Source organism: Sander vitreus, chromosome 22 (assembly GCF_031162955.1).
Source record: "Sander vitreus isolate 19-12246 chromosome 22, sanVit1, whole genome shotgun sequence".
In the NCBI taxonomy this organism is placed as follows: Eukaryota; Metazoa; Chordata; class Actinopteri; order Perciformes; family Percidae; genus Sander; species Sander vitreus.
Genome location: NC_135876.1, coordinates 15495383 through 15517422, shown reverse-complemented (window position 1 = coordinate 15517422; position 22040 = coordinate 15495383). Strand labels below are relative to the sequence as shown.

General features: G+C 39.7%; 2 protein-coding genes and 2 non-coding genes across 4 annotated transcripts; 1 reads left to right on the top strand and 3 right to left on the bottom strand.

Annotated features, from left to right (window-relative positions):
- Window positions 1-2671: 2671 nt before the first annotated feature.
- LOC144537113 (glycine--tRNA ligase-like) lies at window positions 2672-13069 on the bottom strand. The gene is made up of 17 exons (XM_078280550.1): window positions 12789-13069; window positions 12291-12392; window positions 10983-11085; window positions 10720-10861; window positions 10302-10390; window positions 9505-9581; window positions 9258-9403; window positions 9020-9169; window positions 8754-8916; window positions 8061-8225; window positions 7872-7978; window positions 7609-7755; window positions 7419-7504; window positions 7138-7247; window positions 6636-6729; window positions 6335-6525; window positions 2672-3510 (listed from the first exon to the last, which is right to left on the bottom strand). The coding sequence occupies exons 1-17, from the start codon at window positions 13035-13037 to the stop codon at window positions 3385-3387; spliced, it is 2247 nt and encodes a 748-aa protein (XP_078136676.1). The 5' UTR covers window positions 13038-13069; the 3' UTR covers window positions 2672-3384.
- Window positions 10468-10603, bottom strand: LOC144537540 (small nucleolar RNA SNORA84). Its single transcript, XR_013503866.1, has one exon. It is a non-coding gene; the product is annotated as a small nucleolar RNA SNORA84 (small nucleolar RNA).
- On the bottom strand, window positions 11224-11358 carry LOC144537541 (small nucleolar RNA SNORA84). Its single transcript, XR_013503867.1, has one exon. It is a non-coding gene; the product is annotated as a small nucleolar RNA SNORA84 (small nucleolar RNA).
- Window positions 13070-14485: 1416 nt separating the features above from the next.
- LOC144537112 (glycine--tRNA ligase) lies at window positions 14486-21233 on the top strand. The gene is made up of 17 exons (XM_078280549.1): window positions 14486-14608; window positions 15254-15355; window positions 15485-15587; window positions 15719-15860; window positions 15957-16045; window positions 17166-17242; window positions 17349-17494; window positions 17587-17736; window positions 17815-17977; window positions 18503-18667; window positions 18756-18864; window positions 19119-19263; window positions 19366-19451; window positions 19544-19653; window positions 19736-19829; window positions 20386-20576; window positions 20681-21233. The coding sequence occupies exons 1-17, from the start codon at window positions 14564-14566 to the stop codon at window positions 20792-20794; spliced, it is 2031 nt and encodes a 676-aa protein (XP_078136675.1). The 5' UTR covers window positions 14486-14563; the 3' UTR covers window positions 20795-21233.
- The last annotated feature ends 807 nt before the right edge of the window (window positions 21234-22040 follow it).

Sequence of the window (22040 nt, the reverse complement as noted above, 5' to 3'; positions counted from 1 at the left end):
AGGACACAGATGATCTTTTTCACCTCCTTCAAGTACATCTGGTGTGCTGTCAGATTGCGGGGTCCTTGAATGTTTTATGAATGTGGGTGTAGTTCAGTGAGGAATTGGAATCACATAATCCCTTCTCTGCACGGGACTCTTTCACATTGTTTCCTCAAGATGGTGAGACTTCAAGGTCCACCCCACATAAACAATGACATGGTGAACATTGTACAGGGACACGGCTCAGTACAAGAATGGAAGATCGTCTTATAATGTGAAGCAATACATTTTTGTTGTTATTATAACAACAAAACAACAATATTACGTATATTACCATATTCAAAACTAAGAAATGTAACACGATTACACCAGTTTAATACCTGGAATCTCAGTTTCAAAAGGCTTGGACACAAATTAAAAGGACAGGCATGCAAGGTATAAACTTTTCCTCCTCAGTATAGGCTGATATCTAGATGGTACGAATACCTCCTGATAGACTTTTTGCTATTTTTTACTGTCAAAATGTGTTAAAAATGTGCAAAATGATCAATACAACACTGTAATAATTTGTGGCTGTAGGATTTGTATCTGTAAAAACATCAAATGACAACAAAATAATTAGTTTGCCTGTGGTGCCACCTTGTGGAATAGATCTAGACTGCCTATAAGAAAATTTGAAAGAATCATATTTGTAATGTGGATGCATTTAGAAAGATTATGTAACATATATCCTGTGTATTTTCTTCAGTAGTTAATCCCTATCTCAAAATATATATTCATAATCACAATCAGATATATTAAAATCCAACATCTAATGTCATCACCATGATGCCGTATGAGACATCATCTTACAGTAGAGGCATTTTATGTTTGACATTAAAAGAGGAGAAGAAGACTAGCAGTTACATTTTTATTTGATTGATGCTTCTCCTGCTGCTACTGATTTAAACTTTTTGATTCTCTTTTATTTTCCATTCGATTGCTCTAACTCTTGATCTAGATGTAAATGGACTACACAAAACCGTAATGTGTGCAATGCTTCCTTAAACGGTGGCTGTTTTTTAAAGAGCTAAAGCAAAGAAAATTCTGAATTCAAGCACATTTACTTTACAATAAAAGAAAAAAATTGCACATGTACCCAGATTTTGGATATGTCATAGTAGGAAAGACACAGGTGTAAATAATAAAAATGAATGATGGCTGAATTCCATTTAGCTGCTTCAGTTTTAGGGTCCTGCTATTGTGCATGCTGACTCACTGACTGGGACACTTGACTAGAGCAGAGCCATTGTTAATGTTATAGGTTACACCTGTGCTTTTCCTACCATGACAAGTCAAAAATGTCTGCATGGTGGCTCAGTGGTTAGCACTGCTGCGTGTTTGCGTGGGTTTCCTCCCACCATAAAGACATGCATGCTAGGCACAACGCGCCGGACTATGGCTGCTCACTGTTCCTAACTGGTTAGGATGGGATAAATGCAGAGGATACATTCCTTGTATGTGTACATGTACTTGGCAAATTGAAGGAAATATTAAAATATATATATTACATGTCTGCCGTGAAAAAAGACCTATTGAATCAATGGAATTTTACACAGAACGAGTGAAACCGGCAACAATCCAGCATAACCACCGGAACCGAAGGCTGTTTACTTTCACACAGCACACAGACTCTGACGGGCTCACCTGAAAAGACGATCAATCAAATGTCAGGAAATCTTTTTATCAATGTGGGGTATTAAAATGATTGAAACCGTTAATGTCACATCTTGTCATTCCTCTGTAAAATCAGGACCAGTTCTAATAAGGCGGGGATGATGAGATTGGAGCCCTGGGGATACATGAAGTGTCTGGGATTTATCTCGTGGGAGGAATGATCAACTCCTTGTCTTTACAAAGAGGCAATTCTGGTGGAGGAGTCAGCCAGAGCAGCTATCACAGGATAGATTATTATTGAGGATTCATAATATCTGAGTGTTTATGTGAGGTTTGTATTAAATCTGCTTTCCTGCTCTCTCATGTTCTCCTTAATTCCACCATCACAAGACTGGAGGAACAAAGAATATCTGAACAAAATGCAGCTCATCCTTTATTCCTTACCAGTGTTGGACAAACTACTTAATAAAGGAATGTTTGGAAGAAGACGAACTACAGGATGGCTACTATAGTTTTCTGAGCAGGTGCTGCTTTTTAAAAATAAATTTAAACTTCAGCTCAATGACTGTTCAAATACAGCATATTAGTAGGTATGTATTATTTGAAACACTGAAGGGCAGAAGTAGAGGTTGTTTCTGGCACTTCACCTGCTTGCAAGGTGCATGGAGAAGGTAAAAAATGTCAAAAGGCAGCAAAACATGGAGTATTAATAGCAAATCTATCATTATGACCATGATGCAGGCCACAAGCTATAATATCTTGGTCTGATAAAGTGTTCTTGGAGTTTTGACACATTGTGTGTGTGTATATATATATATACACATACATATATATACACACATATATATACATACATACATATATACATATATATACACATATATATATACACATACATACACATATATATTATATATATATATATATATATACACATACATACATACATACATACATACACACACACATACATATATATAAATAAAAATGCGAGCAAGGTCCATTGTATTGCAATTATTGCACTCTTCAATGGTTTTGGATCATTAGGACATTTATGCCAGGTTACAAGATAAAACTGCATACATTTCCCAAACATTACAGTCAAATTAACAGTTGAGGCTTAAACTCCAGTATGCCTTTTAATAAGCAATTTAATATATAATTCATGCCCAAAATTAACAATCTTTCATTTTTGAAAGCCCCTATTCCCATCTCATTTAGTTCCATCTTTCACCCTAGCTGTTTGTGACTTGATACTCTCATAGTAATGATCACTGTGACGTGGACAACTGGACATAAGTGTCTTCACGACAGTCTGTGAAGCTTTAACTTGATAGAAAACATTACACTTGTATGCCGGTATCCAGTGAGTGCTGTTTTTTTTAATTTTTTTTTTATTGAAATTGTTAAATATCTCAATCCAATCTGCCTGAAAAATTGAATGGTGGAAGCCTCCTTCCACTGACGACAACAACCTGATTACATTTTCTCCCTTTTAAAACATATTGACATGGTCATACATGGCTGAAATGTTGCTCATCGGGGAAACAACAGTCCTGTGCAAGCTTTCCACAATTGTTAGATATGATGAATACATGACATTTTAGTGATAGTAGTGGCGTAGAACACAAGGAGGGCTCGGTGCACCACTATAGCTTATCACAATACAGTTGCAATATTCTTCCTGTTGATGCATATGCAACAAGTCTGTGGATTTTTATGTAACGACTGGCAGGCAAGTGAGCTTTACTCTTCAACTGTGTCCTTCTTGCTGGTCTCCTGTCCTTCAAAAATGGGGTACTTGCTCTCCACTTCTGCCCAAGTCAATCTGCCATTGGCCAAATCCCGAATAATCACAGGCAACTCGCTGACCTGAAGAGAGAAAAGATTACCGTACTTTACTTGATTGTGTTAAATTGTGTGTGTAAGTACATCTGAAATACTGCTGTGTTTAATGAACTTTTGAAGCAGTGGCAAGCTCCTTACATGGGAATGCTTCTCATTTTCAACAGAATTACAGTCAAGATGGGAAATGTATAAATAAGCTGAATTATCATTTAAGGAGAGGTAATAAATACACAAAGAAGGTCCACACCTGGGGTAACAAACACGGCTACATTTTTTAGAAAAAAAGTCACTGCACAGTACACATGATGTGTAGTGAAAGAAATCCCGCAGCAGCCACAATGCTGCGGTTTATTGTTGAGATCCCAATACACAATCACTGTAGTCCCACGTAACAAAATGGAAAAAATCTGAAACCTAAAAAGATGCTTAGGGCTGCACGATATGAGGAAAATGTCAAATTGTATTGACTGATGTTGTGATTGCAATGATTCACAATATTGGAGGGAATGATCCATTTTTTGGATCATCATTTTCCAAACCAGTACCAAACAAAGATGTTTTCCTTTAGTCTGTAGGATGGGATTTGTAGGCCCGGGACGTCTCTGCAGCCCCACAATAGTTCATTCAGAATGGTTAGACACATATTTTGCCTTTAAAGGGGTGATAGAATGCAAAACAGAGTTTACCTTGTCATAGTTGAATAACGACAGTTGGTGGGTAAAATAGGTATACATAGAACCTCCCATTGACATCCCTTTCCTATGTAAATCTTACAATTTGAAACTGCCGCTGAAAAACGGGCAAATCCCAACAAAGCTAATAGTTGACGTCAACTCGGTGGCTGTACCTTAATTGGCTCTGGTCTGTACCTTTGTCACGCCCCAAAATTTACATACAGACCACTGGTCTGAGACCAGCTGGTGTTTTGAATGTAGGTCAAGCAGATCTCACATACGAGCTTAGCTGCGAGCTGCGCTGTGTACTTTAGAAAGAAGAAAGTTTGGAACTTTTTCCAAGGATATTGAAAGTGAACCACGTCGTAAATGCAGTGTTCCAGGCTGTACAACGGAATACTGGCCCAGAGAAAAGTGTTTAGCACGAGTAGATATCTTGTAGTAGATAGACTTGTGGATCTAACGCAGCGGGGCAGAGGACGTGCCTGTGGGCTTCACTCTCCGCTAAATGTCCCCACGCTGAGACACTGAACTAGCTACAGGGTGAGTTGTGATTCCTTGTCTGGAAGTGGAGCTTTTTTATGTCCCAAGGGTAACATTAAAACAACACTAGTTGTAATGAAAGTGTTGAAACTTTGCATTGGTGTGTGTGTGTGTACGCAACACACTGGAGGATGACTAAACTGTAACTAAACTGTGTCTCTGGTGCTTTGTACAGTAACATTAGTTGTTGGAAAGCCTGTCCACGCCCCCTGCAGGTGGACGGCTATACTGCAGTCTGATGTCAGTTGAGTGAGCGGCACTGCGCTTTGATGTCTGTTTAGAGAGGCAGCGGTCTTTTCCTTATTCCTTTTCTTCATTCTGTCTGGTTTGTGCGTTTGTGAGGAAAACGTGAGTATTGTACATGTGGAGTTTGTTGTGTGACCACATGCAGGTACTAATATAAATATACTTTTATATATATATATAAAAAAAAAAATGTAACTGTATAGTTTAACTATTTAGATTGAAGTTATGGCACGAGTTGTCATGTAAGCTTTATTTTCCTTTCTCAACAGCACACTCGTGAGAGTCCAACTAGCTAATTATCACCGTTAATATGTGATAACGCCGGTTTATCACGCTTTGTGTGCTTTGAGTGTTTATATGTTAAAGTTCACTTCTATAATATAATGTAGGAGGTTATTGTGAAGTGAATCTCAGTTGCTGTGCTTTGTATGCTATGTGCATTTAATCACCTCGTGATTTATTTTTGATCGTGATTTAACGCTCCATGTCTGTAGCCTATTTATAACAGCTAATATTTGTGCACTTTAAGTTTAAAGCTGCTGTTTTTTTGTTCAGTTAGTAACTATATTAACCACTGTTGATTCCTATACCATTAATAATTATTAGTATAGCTCCTTTATTATTGATATTAATTATACTGCAGCTTAAATTGATATTCTTATTGTATTTATCTTTGTTTCTTGTAGACCACAAACACAAACTCAAAATAAAGCTCTGTTAACCAGATATACTTCCTCTGGAGCCTGATTCTTTGACCGGAGTCAAGTCCATATCTGCCGCCTCAACCAGTGAAATTGTGGGAGGTCACACCCCTCCGCTTCATTAGTTGATGAGTTTAGTGACTCTTTTCACAAAAGCGACTAGTGACAAATCTGTCGAATTTCTGTAGAAAAGACGCCAGTATTGTTGAGCACGCAAGGTATTTCTCTCCTGTGGCTGCCAAAACAGTCTCTCTCTTCTGTTCTGTGACAGAGGACGAGCAGAGGAGCCAGCGCCATATGCTTAGAGGAGCAGCCCCTCCCCTCTCTCCTCCATGTGCAGCAGCACCGCTTCGTAAACCAACCAATCAGTGCGCAGCTCATCTAAATATTCCTGAGCATACCATATAAAAGGGAGAAAACCTTGTTTCATTCAAGGGCTATTTCACAGGGTTGCATTAGGGGAGCATAGAACAGCACCCGGGCCATTTTCAGCCCAACCAAGGTTATATACCCTATTAGGAGACCTTAAGGAACAGTGTGAAATACCCTATATAATCATTCTATCACCCCTTTAACAAATACTATAAAGCATATCTTATAAATAAATATAAAGAGTAGAGAATATAAAGAGTATATAATGCAGAAAGTATCAGTTGAACCTAAACAAGGGAATTTGTGCTGTACCTCGGCCCTGATCTGCCTCATTGAGTCGCGGTCTCTCAGCGTGGCTGTGTGAGGCGTCTTGTTCACCGTGTCGAAGTCAATGGTGATGCCAAATGCAACCCCGATCTCGTCCGTCCTGGCGTAGCGCCTGCCGATGGATCCTGCAGAGTCGTCCACTTTGTAAGACACACCATTTTTGGTCATTGCCTCAGCTAACAGGGAAAGAGAGAGAGATAAAAAAAAGTTAACCAAGACAGCAGCAACAGCACATCCCTCCTCACAGACAGAAATAGAACATATATGGTATCATTATGTCACTTACACAATTCCTTCACGAAGGGCATGAAATCCTGGTTTTGACTCAAAGGCAGGACGGAACATTTGAATGGAGCTACAGTAGCAGGGAAGCTAAAGTACTGGAGGAAACAGAAGTTGCAGTAATGAAGAAAACAAGCTCTTAAATGAAAATCAATCACAAAAGCAATCATTAAATAAAAAAATTTCATTTTTGGCAGCTAGGTAAGGCTTTTATTATAAGGCAGCTGCTGCTATGTGAAATGTATTAAGTGTTAAATAAGTCCCTAATGTCTAATCTGCCAACTTGCTTGAGAAAACTATGTTTAAATCTAAAATCTGTCATTGATTAGCTATTACATATTGCAAGGTAGGAATGGATAGTAAGGATGTAAATAAACCGTAAGAACGCGGGACAACACTCTACGTGACAGCACATTCAACAACACTAGATGCCATAAAGAAACAGAAATTATGTATTATTTCATAGATAACATCGTCCATGTTGTTGATCCAGACTACCGACTTACCGTTCTTTGTTCATCACCTTCTCTTACGTGGAATGTGTGCTCAAAGATGGTGTACATGATCCTACCGATGCCAAAGGAGGGCTCGATTACATTGGGAACAACTTCTTCCACTGTGGACGACCAAGACAGACAGAAGATGTGTGTTAGACAAACTGTCGCTCCAAGTATCCCGACAAAAAATTTCAAACGATAGGATACATTTTCAATATGGTCCCAAGATGTTAAAAGACAAAACACAAGAAATACATATAAAACTAAACAGAAAAATGTATATATCTCACCATGCAGAGTCTTCTGGAATCGCTTCACACTGACCATGTCCTTTGTGAGTTTGAAGGACTTGCCTTCTGACTCGATGGTGAATTCTCTGTGGAGTAAAAAATGACACACCGAGTGTGCTGCAAATGACAAAACCACAACCTTTTATCAGGGACACATACCTACTGCATGACTGCGGAGAATAGCACTCACCCAGACTCATTGAGCAGCTGCTCCTGTTCTGTAATGAAGCACTCGTCACACACAGACAGATACTCCATGGCTATCTTAGCATCCTTCTTATACGCCTTCCCAATGGCTCCTTTGTTGGGCTCGAACTGGACAACATTTACAACTTTGTGTGGAGAAGTTAAGGAGGATAACAAGGCATTGGAGTGCTTAAAATGTTCTTTGTTGTTTGATGGTACAAGGCTTTTCTTTTGCAGTCTTAAGAGCTGCGACAGTTTAAGGATATGGGTTCTTTTAGGGGCTTTTCAGCAACCAAAGGGACCTTTGTAGCTCGTGCATGGCATTGCAGATCAAAGCAAGATCGGTCAGCACATCCCACTATTTCGATCCAGCCCTGCAACAGATATACATTTACTTTGAGCAAAAGTATGCGGACTCCTTGATGAGCCATAAGAAAACACTGCAATGGAACGTACGTAGGAAGTTTTGGCCTCGGCGTCCCAGCAGTCACAGGCGTAGTGAGCCATCTCGTTGTCCATGTGCTGTCGGAAACGCAGCTTGTCTTTGGCGATACCAACTTTAGTAAGGTAGAGGTAGATCCTCCCGATGAAATATCCCAGGACGGAGTTATTGATCACTCCCTTTAAATGAGACAGAAGAATCAGTGAGTATGAAAGTTCCTTATTGTCCTTTGAAACAGTAGTTGACAAAAAGGGGAAAATATGTATATCCCATTGTACAGTAATTGTTTTTTGCAATTTTGTCATTCAATAAAAAAACCTTGAAAGAAAAGAAACAGTAGTTGACAAAACTACTAAATCAAGGTCCACTTAATGGCTCATAAATGGATCTTGAGTTATAATTGTTTTAGTCAAAACTTGTATTTGCCTAGAGCCCCTTTTGTAGATCACATGTATTACAGGGTTACATTCAGTGTTATCAAACTACAGCTGAGTAATATGTATCAATATTATACAAGATCATATTTCATCTGAGATTTCAGTATTTAAAAATCTTGAGTGAAGCAATTTTCTGGTCGCAAAAGCACAATAACAGCTAAGAAGTAACTTTCTGAGCTTATGTTACCGAGTTTCCTGTGTAAATACCTGCTGAATACACAGACTCATCTCTAAAACTTTATTATAGTATTTTTATAAAGGGATTCCCACCTGCTCCACAGCGTCCCCCAGCCTCATGATATGTGCAGACTGGCCGCTGGTCTGAGCTTTGGAGGAGTATAACGTGATGTCCAGGTCGGCTACACTGGAGAATTTAGGGTGGACCTTCTCATTTGGATCCACAAAGTGCTCGATCTCAGCCATGGTGAACTCTCTGTGTGAAAATGTGGAGCAATTACATTCCTGTTTAATGTCATGTGTCACACAAAACACAAAATAATTTCGAGAACAATGAGGCAACACGGTGGATCTCTCACCTAACACGAATGAGTCCAGAGCGAGGAGAGATTTCGTTCCTGAAGGAGTTCCCTATTTGAGCAGCAGCAAAGGGAAGTTTTCCCTGGTTAAACTCCAACAGACGCTTGAAGTTGAGGAAGATTCCCTGAGCAGTTTCAGGCCTCAGATAGCTGCAAGTTTAGATTAAATCAATCACTCAACAATGATACAAACGTGACATCAAGGCAAGATTCTCCACAGTATTACGTTGTGTTTTACCCTGGCATGTTCCCCCCTGGTCCGATGGACGTCTGGAACATCAGGTTGAAGGAGATGGGAGGTGTGAGGTCATTTCCTGTGGTGGGTGACTTGACGTTGTACTTCACAAAGAGATCGGTCAGCTCTTGCTGGGTGTAGTTGTCCATCTTAAAATTATAGTCGAGACAGTAAATCATTACAAACCCTGCTGGAAACATATTTTCTACATAATCCCTCAAAAAAGAATTTTGTCTCAGTTCACACAGACCTGAGTGGTGACTTCCTCCATCTCCGCCTTCTTCTCTGCTGTACACTTCTTATCAGACATCAGCTTCTGGAGGTGGGCTGTAGGACACAGAAACATGAAAACAATGCTTTCAGCAACATGTGTGATAATACTGAACAGACAACAGATTTATTTTTTTATGAATAAAAGAAATGATTTTATTTGACCTACAGTGTGAAAATGAGCTAAAAACTAAATCAGTAAGAGACATGCACATCGGTTAAGAGTAGGCTTGAGATGTCAAAACGTCACTTGACATATCTCAGATAATACACAACATGACTCGACATATTCTCATTATATAATATTTTCAAGTTTCATCATGTCATCTGAGCCAATTAGCCTCCAAGTCTTGCAGCAACTGACATGTTCTCCAACAGAGTGAAAAAATTGTAATTTCACGTGCAGGATCAATATAGTATAAATTATTCTCCAATTTTTTTCTGCCGGATTTTTGGCACAGCTGCGGTCTCTGTGATCCTAGCAGCTTGCATTGCTATGAAAGCCCTGTGTGATTTCTGCTGGTCCAGCCACTTCCATTCTCCCTCGGGCACAACACTGATACTCAGAGCTTGGCCAACCAGCAGCAGCTACTGACAACCCAGGTTTGGACCGCTTCCATCCCAACCTCTGCAGAATCCCATGAATAATACACATGAATTCTTACAAAGACCTCTGCTGGGGTTGTTTTTAGGATGACTAATCTTTAGTTTGCACTATAGTGGAAGCCAAGTCTCTAAATATACTCAGGCACACAGGGAGATTTACAAAAGGCTTACCTTTGAGGAGGTGGTCAGCCCTGAAGCATTCGCCATTCTTGACATCTTTCACCATGTAGTCAGCAAATTTGTCCACATGTCCTGATGTCCTAAATAACGGGACAAACAAAACACCTGACTTGAAACGTGTTAAAAGAAAAGTTATTCATGTTTAATTCCATTCAGTCAATGTATCTGCAACCGGGCTATGGAAGGCTGCTATAGTCGCAGCTTCCATGCATAAAATCACAGAATCAATATCGCGCCTCTTTACAAAAACCCACAGTTCAGAACTTTGTATCTGACTGCAGGAACCACAAGGCACTTTGTTTGTCAGTTTCTAACATTATTATGAATTAAATACACATAAGCGATGACCAAATACTGTTTACCACCCATAGAAGACATGCTATGACAGGTAATGACTTTTAACACCTACTTGAGGACAGACTCAGGGGTCAGCATGGTGCAGTCGATCTCCAGGATCTGCTCCTCCTGGATGAAGTGCTGCCTCCAGGCCTGCAGGATGTTGTTCTTCAGGGCACAGCCCACAGGGCCGAAATCATACAGGCCACTCACACCTGAGGAGCATTACTGTATGGTAACAGAATGCTTAACGACTATGTGTACGGCGATTTACGTGCAACCTGAAACCTTTACGTTCTTAACATTAGCTTTAACTTAAGACTTTCCAAGACTTACCTCCATATATGGCAAAGGCCTGGTCGTAAAAGAATCGCCTCTTGAGGGTATCCTCCATCTTGGTTCTGTCAACAATGTCATCTTTGGGTTGTAATGACAGTTCCTGTAATGAGAATTACATTTATACCATTCTTGACACCATGTAGTCAGCAAATGTGCCCACAATGTCCTAGGAAAAAGCAAGGAAACAAAATATCTGACATTTTAACATAAGTGTTATTAATGTTTAATTTGTTCCAAACAACGTATCTGCAACCAAGCTATGGAAGGCTGCTGTAGTGGCAGCTTCCATGCATACAATTGCAGAATCAACATCCACCTGTTTACAAAAACCCACAGTTCAGCACTTTGAAGCTGGCTGTAGGAACCACCAGGGAGCACTTTCTAACATCATCATCAATAGATATACATAAACAATTGCCAAACATTGTTGAAACACCCACAGAAGAAATAATATATCACAGATAATGACTTTTGGTTTAATTCCTACAGATCTTATGATGACAAAAACACATTTGTGTCCGCAAAAAACAAAAGCACTGTGCACCTACTTGAGGACACATTCACACAGGTCATAATACTGTCAGGTTACAAAATTAGTTTAAGATAGAGTTAAGTTTGAGGACCAGGATCAATTTAGGAATATCTGAGCATTGAAATGCATTATTGATCTTTTAAGAACAATCTTATATAACACTGCTGTTGGTGCTTTCAACCGCATCTGGTAGTTTTCATTTAGCAAACAGAGCTGGCTCAGGTATCATTACGTGACTTATGTTTAGAATATCGGACACTTCATACAAAGTGGTCTTACTCTTAGGCAGGGTGTGATCATAACCCTCTCTAAGTCTCTGAAGACTGTGAGATGTGCTTGAAAGCTCTGAGCACTAGTAGTAAGGGGATATTTTGGCTTGGATTATTATGTTACATTTCATTTTCAAATTAATTTCCATGTTTGATATCTGACGGTTAACATCCAAATTAAATACATCCTTTTATCAAATGCGCCATGATGTCAAACACCTGCATCTCCAGCCAGCACCCATTTGCCAGCCTGCTTGTCAACATGGTGGGTTGCCATAGTGGATCAAAAGTGTTGGCAAAACACACCGTTAATGAAAGTGCATCAATATTTGCAGCACAGCTTTGCTATTAAAGGGAGAGCTGAAAAGTGGGTATTTCTCATGTCTTTTTCTTTTACAAAACCATAATTCTCTAAGGCTTGCCAGTGAATTTAGGCTTAAGGTTTCTGATTCACCAATTAGATTCAATTAATTGAATTCAAATCCACAGTTAAAGGGCACTCACCTTGGCCTCCAGAGTTCTCTTCCTTGCTTTAAGTTCAGCCACAGCTTTAGTGACATCCACATCAGGAGCTCCATCCTGTTTCATTTGGCGCACAAGCTCCCCCTAAAACAGAAAGGTGGGCTTGAGACTGGCATCCAGAAAACCCCTGAGTCGGCTACAACTACACTTCAAGCCTTCGCATGTTTACAAAGCAATCAGCCAATTGCTTGATTTTTTTTTTTTAGTAGCATTCAGTTCGCCTTTTCTCTTAACCCCACCCTGCTCACAAACGTCTGCAACAGCAGCACATTGAAACGTGGCAAAGGGCGCAGACATGACTGCCAGTTAGCGTTAGCGGTTAGCTAGCAATGGCTGTCCTCTTTCATTGACAGCTTCAAATCAGCCGGTCAAGTTAGCCGGTTAGCATGCTGACTGTGACCCAGTCAGAGGCAATAAAAAAATATATAATCCTGAACAAACCGACTTAGTCCACATCAGTAAAGAGATAACAAGTGATACCTGTTCTTTGACTGCAAGCCTCAAAGGAGCGAGAATCTCTTCAATGTTGCCGGCCATGGTTTGTCCTTCCGCCAGCTGCAGCCACAGGCTTTTCTTTTTCTTTTTACACAAGCAGACCGACGTTGAAAACGGCCTGTTTTTGGGCGGGTAGCGGAGCGACTGCCTAACAAACCGGACCGTAGACACCGGACAGAAGGCGGAAATCTCAGTGCTGGTCCTCAGCAGTGCTGATGCTGCGCTACGAAGCATGGACCGCCGTAATGCGAGAAGAGAATGATGAAATCTCTGGAAATGAGTAAACATAGCTTCCGCTCCGGTCAAGCACTTTCACTACTACTGTCTATGCTACCGGCACAGGCACTTGACGACATATCAGCAGATTCGTCAAACACATTAATACATGAAAGTAAATCAAATTAAATTGTAGATTAAAAATTGTACTTCTGATTTAGTAGCTCATTATTTTCACTGAGCCAGACTTTGACTTTGTATCTCATAAACTTTATTTCATTATTTTCACTGGGACGCCGTTTTTAATTTTATCATTCCGAACTTTTCATTAGTTTTTTGTGTGTTGCTGGTGGAAATGCTCTTAGAGTTTTGAGCATACAGATTATAAGTAATAGGAAACTGAACTGAATTGTAGGTGTTGTGGTGTTACTTTCTGTTAGAATGTGATTGTAATGTATTTTGGACAAATCCATCAACCCATGCTGCAAGATTGACAAGACAAATCCTTTGCATAATAAAAGTACTCCATAATAAAACAAAGTAGCCTACTAAATCAGTATAATTATAATATTTACTTTATTTCAATGTGATACTTTTTCACAATCCTGTTTTTTTTAAATAATATAGTATAGGCCTATGTATTTAAAAACATGATATTGCATTTTGTGTATATGGTAACTATAGCTCCAATTAAGTTTCATATTTAATGTGATACAAGCGTATATGCCTTTAATATTAAGTACATTTGCAACAAACACATTTTACAGGGATTTATAGGAATTTAATTTAATTAATATTTTTAATGGAACCTTTATTACATTCTGGATAAACCTTGAGTGTTGATTTATATCAACATAAAGTGGCATTTATTCCACCTATTCTCTGAGAAGGATCCATTGTTTTTCTCAGTGTTAGTTTGAGATTACAGAGCAGCAGCCCTTTAATGTTGATTATTAGTTTTGACCACTAGATGGCGCCAGATGGGTCATCATTACTGGGAAGCCCTACAAGAAGCCCTTGGCACTTGAGCAAGACGCTATGCAGCAGAATAGCCCACTGACAAAAAGTAGAAATTCTGACGTATTCCAAGACTGGACTGACAATTAGGCAAAATTATTTTATTTATTGAATAACCAACTTACTGGGTCTCTATGCATAATATAACTCTGACATAGGCCTAATAGTTGTGTGCACAAGTAGAGGAAGAAACCAGGGTGTCAAAAGGGTCCCAGCAACTGATCTGTGCTCTGGGACCACCCATTGGGTTAATTCGGCCATGGCGAGTGCATGTAATAATAGCCTGTTAATACCTGCTTACTTTAGTCTATATGGCAGAATATACATTTTTGTCTGAGCTTGCTGGATGATGCAACAGAAAGCCCTTGTTTCAGACAACACAATTCGCCACTCTGTACACAAACATGCGCCTCCCCTTGTTTCCCTGGGCAGCTTAAAGGGAGCCTGAAGAGAAAAGTAAAAACAGTCCAGAGGCAGAGCGGATCCACAGCTGGCTGCAGGAGGAGAGCTTTAATATACGCGTCAACATGGAAGAAGTACTGGCGCCTTTAAGGCAGGCTGTGCGGGAACAGGTGAGCTATTCTGTCTGCTCAGGCACCTGCAAAAACAAAGAAGACATTACGTAGTTACTAGCATGCAGCGACTCCATTGACAACTATCGATTGAAGAGGGTTTTTTTTTATGCTTCAGAAATATTTCTGTTGGGATAATGACATGATAATTTTACATAGAGAAATAACACAAACTATTTTAATTTTAGCTTCTAAGCAGCATTGACATACTTTATATACAGTAGTTTCCCAGTCTAGGCTATCACAGTGAAAACACGTTTTTGAAATGAAAACCATTTCAATGCAAAATGTGACCTTTGTTTGGCTACATTGTTGGAACAGGTTTCACATTGAATGTTCTTCAATGAACGCCTCATGGCGTGAAAACTAAAGTGAAACTTAAAATAGCTGGTTACTGCTTCAAGCAGGTAGGCCTATTTTTCGACCATGGCACTTTATAACAGATGTATAATAGATTATAAATATATTTTAACAAACAAGCATAAACTACAGGTGTCTTCTATAATGGCAATTACATTAGCTACAGGTCATGAAAGATTAGTTTGTTTTTATTACAGAAAGGACAAATGCAAATATGAAACAATTACAAGGTAAATGTTTTTCTCTGAAGTTTTGTGTGATAAATGATATGCTTTTTTTCTGCAGGGTGACTTGGTGCATCAGTTGAAGGAAAAGGGCGCCACTGAGCAGGAGCTGATCAAAGCTGTTGCAGAGCTGAAAGCCCGGAAGAAGATTCTTGAAGCAAAGGTCAGATCTTTTCCTGACACACTTTGGTTCCACAAATTTGTGTTATAGATTATTTACTTTGCATGTGAATCTGGTATTTAAAAATAATAAAAAAATCGTATTAATATTATTTTAAACCCTCACTTCCAGGAGCTAGCTTTGCAGCCCAAAGATGACACGGTGGACAGAGTGAAGATGGAGGATACCTTAAAGAGGAGATTCTTCTACGATCAGGCTTTTGCCATATATGGAGGTAAAATAAAAAGAGAAAATAAAACCACTCAGCAGCATTTGAAGGGAGAGTTGAAAACAAACAAAGCATGCATAGTTCCAGGAAGATCTTACCCAAAATATGAAATCACCTATACCGTGTTTGTTTCTCAGGTGTGAGTGGCCTGTATGATTTCGGCCCTGTGGGCTGTGCCCTGAAGAACAACATCCTGCAGGTGTGGAGGCAGCACTTCATCCAGGAGGAGCAGATCCTGGAGATCGACTGCACCATGCTGACCCCTGAGCCTGTCCTCAAGTACGTGCCAACAAACATTGTCATGAGAATTATTTCAACTGGTCTTGTTGTGAAAGTACGATGTTTGCGTTACATTTGTCTGTGTGCTCTTCTCAGGACGTCGGGGCATGTGGATAAATTCGCTGACTACATGGTGAAAGATGCCAAGACCGGAGAGTGCCATCGTGCTGATCACCTCCTCAAAGGTGACTTTGTTTGACCACCATTACATCATTCAGATGCTTCAAATGAGCCCCACGTAGTCCAGTCCTCCCCTAAGCTTTCTATTATTTCCTTGCATTGCTAACAAGGTGTTAGATTTCATCCCTAAAGAGAAGGGTAACCTTTAGGTCAGACCATTTCTCTAAGCAGATCATTACTAGCTGAGCTGTGAATGTGAAAATTCATCTGAAACTTGCATGTCATAAATTAGAATTTCAGATGGTCAACATATATCATAATAATCAATCTGCCACTAGATTTTGGAGCAGGTTTTAAACAGAATGTTTAAGATAATCTAAGGACAGGTTCTGTCTGGGCTGTATATCCTCAGGGCAGGACGTAGAGAGAAGCCAGAAATCATGTAGTAGAGACAAGCTGAAAAAAATAGTTGAAAGTGCTGATGTGGGGCTTTCACACAATATCTCATTCATGTCTGTGCCATAAAGACTTTTTAAAAACTCAAATTATAATAAATATTCTCAGTGACTTCTACTTTCAATGAAAAAGGCACACAAACAAGTTGGGATGAAATCACTTTTCAAGTAAGCTGTATTATAGTTTTATTTCTTTTTACAACCTTTAACTGTTCTATAGTAATATACTGAGTGATCATCAGTAATCTTTTGTTAAAGGCGCCTGCATTGTTTTGTCACATTTTGGGTTTCTGGTAGCTTTATACTTTGTTAAATTTACAAAATGATAAGTCAGACTTATAGCTGAGTAGCTAATGACAGTTTGAAAGGTGATAAACAAAGTCAAACATAAATGCAAAGAAAATAACCAACACTAACTGGACTCCAGAAGGTCACCATTAAGTAATAGGAAGCTTGTTGCCTGCAAAAAAATGAAAATATTCATTAAAGATTCCACGGCCTCTAATGCCAAAATCTTGGTAAATATTTGTAGTACTTTCTTCACTTACTTAATATTTAATACATCTGGACCTGCACAAATAAAAATAAATAAAATAAGCTGCTGCACAGCAACCTAATATAATTAAAAATTGAGTACTTAAAAATGTGTATTAACTTGGGACCCATTTTTTTCAAGGCCAACATTTGAACTCCAAACAGCTGCTAAATCAAGTGATTTGTTTCCTCACAGGTCACTTGACAAAAATGTTGTCTGACGAGAAATGCTCTGCAGAGAAGGTGACTGAGATGGAGGACGTAATCACTCAGGTGTGTGTATGACAAACACCTCTTCACACACACACACACACACACACACACACACACACACACACACACAGAAAACACCCCTCTAATGGTTTGCTCTCTGTTGCAGATGGACAACTACACCCAGCAAGAGCTGACCGATCTCTTTGTGAAGTACAACGTCAAGTCACCCTCCACAGGAAATGACCTCACACCTCCCATCTCCTTCAACCTGATGTTTAAGACGTCCATTGGTCCAGGGGGGAACATGCCGGGGTACCGATCAGTGAAACACATCATCTGTCTCAAGTGAAAAACTGTTGTTTGCTGTATTCAAATTGTGTAAAATAATTGTGTAACTTTTACAGCTATCTGAGGCCTGAAACAGCCCAGGGAATGTTCCTCAACTTCAAACGCTTACTGGAGTTTAACCAGGGAAAACTTCCCTTTGGTGCCGCTCAGATAGGGAACTCCTTCAGGAACGAGATCTCTCCTCGCTCTGGACTCATTCGCGTCAGGTAGTCAGAAGCTTCTTAATTACTCACCTGCAAATTATAATGACAATACAGTGAGATGTTATCTTCTCCTTCTTGCAGGGAGTTCACCATGGCTGAGATCGAGCACTTTGTGGACCCAAATGACAAGATCCACCCCAAATTCTCCAACGTGGCCGACCTGGACATCCTGTTGTTCTCCTCCAAGGCTCAGACCAGCGGCCAGTCTGCACATATCATGAGGCTGGGGGACGCTGTGGAGCAGGTGGGAATCCTTTCATCGACTTATTATATACTGTGTGTTTATTCTTAGTGCTGAAACCATTGCAGGTCTTAAGTGGACGTTGTTACTGGTCCCTGACAAACATTTAAACAACCCTCATTTAACATTATAAACCATAAAATACAAGATCAAATAGCAGGATACTCGAGGACATTGCATTATAAAACTGCCATATATTCAATATTGTTCCAGTATGTGTCATAAAAAAATGTCTTTCTTCTGCAAAATTGTGATTTTCTAATTGACTATATCATTTACTGTTACAGGCTGGACAGGGAAACTGTAATTGCATGTCTTTTTTCTAATAAGCTATCTGTCAGTCAGCTTTTAATTAGCTTAATTTTCAAAAAATGCATGTATTACACCCAATATTGTGATAATAATAGGCATAAAAATAATATGTTATTTGTCAACTCATCTTGATTAATAGATTATCAGGATCGTTTTTTGCAATTACATTGTATTTGATGGGCTATCATCATTAACTCTTCTTTATGTCTGCTGCAGGGAGTGATCAACAATTCAGTGTTGGGTTACTTCATTGGAAGAATCTACCTTTATCTAATTAAAGTGGGGCTGTCCAAAGATAAAGTGCGCTTCCGTCAGCACATGGAGAACGAGATGGCTCACTACGCGTGCGACTGCTGGGACGCAGAGTCCAAGACCTCCTATGTAAATCTTTTCTCTTTTATTCACACAAATACTGTAGACTGAGAAGTTTGTGCATGCAAGTCAAGATGCATTTTTTTCTCTCTCTCAGGGCTGGATTGAGATAGTGGGATGTGCTGACCGTTCCTGCTATGATCTCTCGTGTCACTCCAGAGCCACCAAGGTCCCTCTAGTGGCTGAAAAGCCCCTGAAAGAACCCATATCCTTCTATTCTCCCAGTCCAACAACATTACAGCCATACTAAAATCTAATTCTAACAATTTTTTTGAATATGTAAGTATGCTTTAAAATGTATATTTTAGCATGTAGATTTCATGCTAATCACTCAATTTATTTTATATTTGAAACTCAAGGTCACTTACTTCTATCTTCCTTATAAAGCTCATTAACCTTGATTTGTAAATTTTTCTTGCAAGCTGGATTCCTCTGTTTTACTCCTTAACTTCTTCACACAAAGTAGTTAATGTTGTCCAGTTTGAGCCCAATAAGGGAGCCATAGGAACAGCCTACAAGAAAGATGCCAAGTTGGTTCTGGAGTACCTAGCTGCATGTGACGACTGCTACATCAGTGATCAGGAGAAGCTTCTCAATGAAAATGGGTAATTTCTGCTTACAGTGAAGAAAGGTCCATTAGGTTTATTCATAAATGTGTTTGTGCGTGTATGTATTTCATGTTAATCTGGTGATGTTTATGTCTGTAGGGAGTTCAGCATCGAGACAAACGGCAGGACATTTAAACTGGCCAAAGACATGGTCAGTGTGACGAGGTTCCAGAAAACTCTGCATGGTAAGAGGCGACACTAAACCTGCCTTCAGAGCTGTAGAGCAGAACAGTGAGTTTGTTCTTGTGGGAAAACAGCCGTCTCTCTTTTCCCACAGTGGAGGAGATTGTTCCCAATGTAATCGAGCCGTCCTTTGGCATCGGCAGAATCATGTACTCCATCTTCGAGCACTCATTCCGAATCCGGCAGGGGGATGAACAGAGGACGGTAAGAATGCTTCAAAACGAGGAATGAGATCTGAGTGAGAATCGCATGCTTGTTTAATTTAAATAACTTTTTTCCCCCCCAGTATTTTAGCTTTCCTGCCACTGTAGCTCCATACAAATGTTCCATCTTTCCTTTGAGCCAAAACCAGGAGTTTACTCCGTTTGTCCACCAGTTATGTGAGTGTGACACCAACTTTCAGATTTCAATACACCATTATGAAGTTTAAAAAAACAGTTTAACATTTTGGAAAATACTCTCATAAAAAAACTTTCAAATCAGGAGTTAGATGAGAACACTGACACCACTTTCATGTTTGTTAAATATGAAGCTGGAGCCAGGGGATGGTTAGCTTAGCTGAGCATAAAGCCGGGAAACCGGGGAAAAGAGCTTGCCGGGTTCTGTCTGTAACTAAATCTGCCTACCAGTATCTCATCCTTTCAAGCTCACTAATTAACATGTTGTTTATGGGCAGGGTTATTTTCCAGACTATTTCTTGGCCGGGGGGGTGACTTCTGAGAATCCAGTTTTATGCTAAGCTAAGCTAACTGGCTGCAGGCTGTATCTTCATATTTAACGAATATTTAATGAGAGTGGTGACGATCTTCTCCTCTAACTCCAAAAAATATATTTCCTAAAATGTCAAACTATTTCTTTAAAGGTTTCTAAATTTATGTCTGACGCTTATCTATTCAAACTGATGACTACTTTTTGTCTTCTTCTTTCTCCTTTAAGCTGAGGCGATGACTAAAAACGCTGTGTCCCACAAAGTGGACGACTCTTCAGGATCCATCGGGAGGCGTTATGCCCGGTCGGATGAGATCGGGGTGGCGTTTGGCATCACCGTCGATTTCGACACGGTGAACAAGACGCCTCACACAGCCACGCTGAGGGACCGCGACTCAATGAGGCAGATCAGGGCCGAGGTAGAACAATCCAACAACTGCAGCTTTAATTAATAAAATATAGGGTGTGTACAGTATCATACTTGCAGTTTTCCTTTGTTCTAATATACAAAATGATATTGCAGGTCACTAGGTTGCCGGGGATGGTTCGAGATCTGGCTAACGGCACCTTGGCATGGGCTGAGGTGGAGACAAAGTACCCCATCTTTGAAGGACAAGAGACCAGCAAGAAGGAGTAGCCAAACAGGGAATCACATTGTCAATGAAGATTTTACATTTTACCAAAGTCATTTTTGAAACAGAAAGCTTAGTAGCCTTTATATTTCTACAGGAAAAAGCTATTTTCTCTCTTTGGGAGTTGTAGTTATGTGTAGGTCTGGTCACATAATGTGCATATGAAATATACAGCAGCATCTGCAGATTCAAACGTGTCACATAGACTGGAGGAAAGCTCAACCAGTCACAAACATGCTGGAGGGCTCAGAGTCCTCTGTGTCCTCCTTCCTCCAGCAGTAGCCTATATAACTGTCGCCTGCAACTGTCTAAACAACTCCTAAATGGATGTGTAGCACTGATACTGAAAGCAGAAAACATAGATACAGCCAGGACTTTTAATAATTTTTTTTAATACGGCATGCCTTGGTTAAACTTTGATAATAAACCATATACTGCACAGCTCTTTTCTTTTTTGGGTTGCTTTGTGTTTCCAGCTGTAGTGACACCACTGCATTGTATTTTGTGTTGCTGTCACTAGACGGCACTGTGTGTTGTTTAACTGTCTATTGTAGAATGTGGGAGGCATGGACGTTACAAGTTGGGACATTTGGCTACAGCACAAAATTGCAACAGGCTTAGACCCTCCCAAAACAGATCTGGCACTGGCAACCAGGAATATGGAAAATAGCAGCAAGAGAAAAGAGACAGGAGGGCTCTTAATTTGAAAATGGAAAATAATTCAAACATTTCTTACACACCAAATGCACACATACGCTAATGTACCAATTACATATTCATGGTTATTCATGCTCTTTTCCATATAATGATAGTCTGATGCTAAATGTGATATGTCATAATAAAAAACGAAACACTATTCCGCACACAATAGAGCTGCAGTAAGTGGGTTTAGGTGGTTTAACCTCTGCTGCATCATTTAGAGAAATACCAGGTGGTAAATGAAGTTAAAACATTCCATGAAAAACTCCTAATGTGTGGTTTACAGTGTGTTAGCAGTCCTCATGTTTCTCCCCCTCTGTCAGTGGTCAAAGTATAAATACATCATGTCACCTTTAACCAGTGGCAACTCCCTCTCAGGGAGTCAGAGGGACCTGCAGCCCACTCTGAGCAGATGTAAAGGTTTACATTTTCTTACATGCTTTGTTTTGTAATATGACATTTTAACCTGCATTTTTCCCTCTTCTGAACAAATCGAGAGAGAAAAAGTGTGTTTTTATAGCAACTCCTTCTGGCTGCAACTGCTGCGTTCAA

Bases quoted from the DNA above. Each gene is read 5' to 3' on its own strand.
- LOC144537113 (XM_078280550.1), bottom strand. From the start codon at position 13,037: ATGCTTCGTAGCGCAGCATCAGCACTGCTGAGGACCAGCACTGAGATT. The intron at 11,086-12,290 runs GTGAGTGCCCTT...TTCTCATTACAG, and splicing joins AGAGAACTCTGGAGGCCAAG to GAACTGTCATTACAACCCAA. The intron at 8,917-9,019 runs GTGAGAGATCCA...ATTTTCACACAG, and splicing joins TCTGGACTCATTCGTGTTAG to AGAGTTCACCATGGCTGAGA.
- LOC144537112 (XM_078280549.1), top strand. From the start codon at position 14,564: ATGGAAGAAGTACTGGCGCCTTTAAGGCAGGCTGTGCGGGAACAG. The intron at 17,243-17,348 runs GTGTGTGTATGA...TCTCTGTTGCAG, and splicing joins TGGAGGACGTAATCACTCAG to ATGGACAACTACACCCAGCA. The intron at 17,495-17,586 runs GTACCGATCAGT...TAACTTTTACAG, and splicing joins CCAGGGGGGAACATGCCGGG to CTATCTGAGGCCTGAAACAG.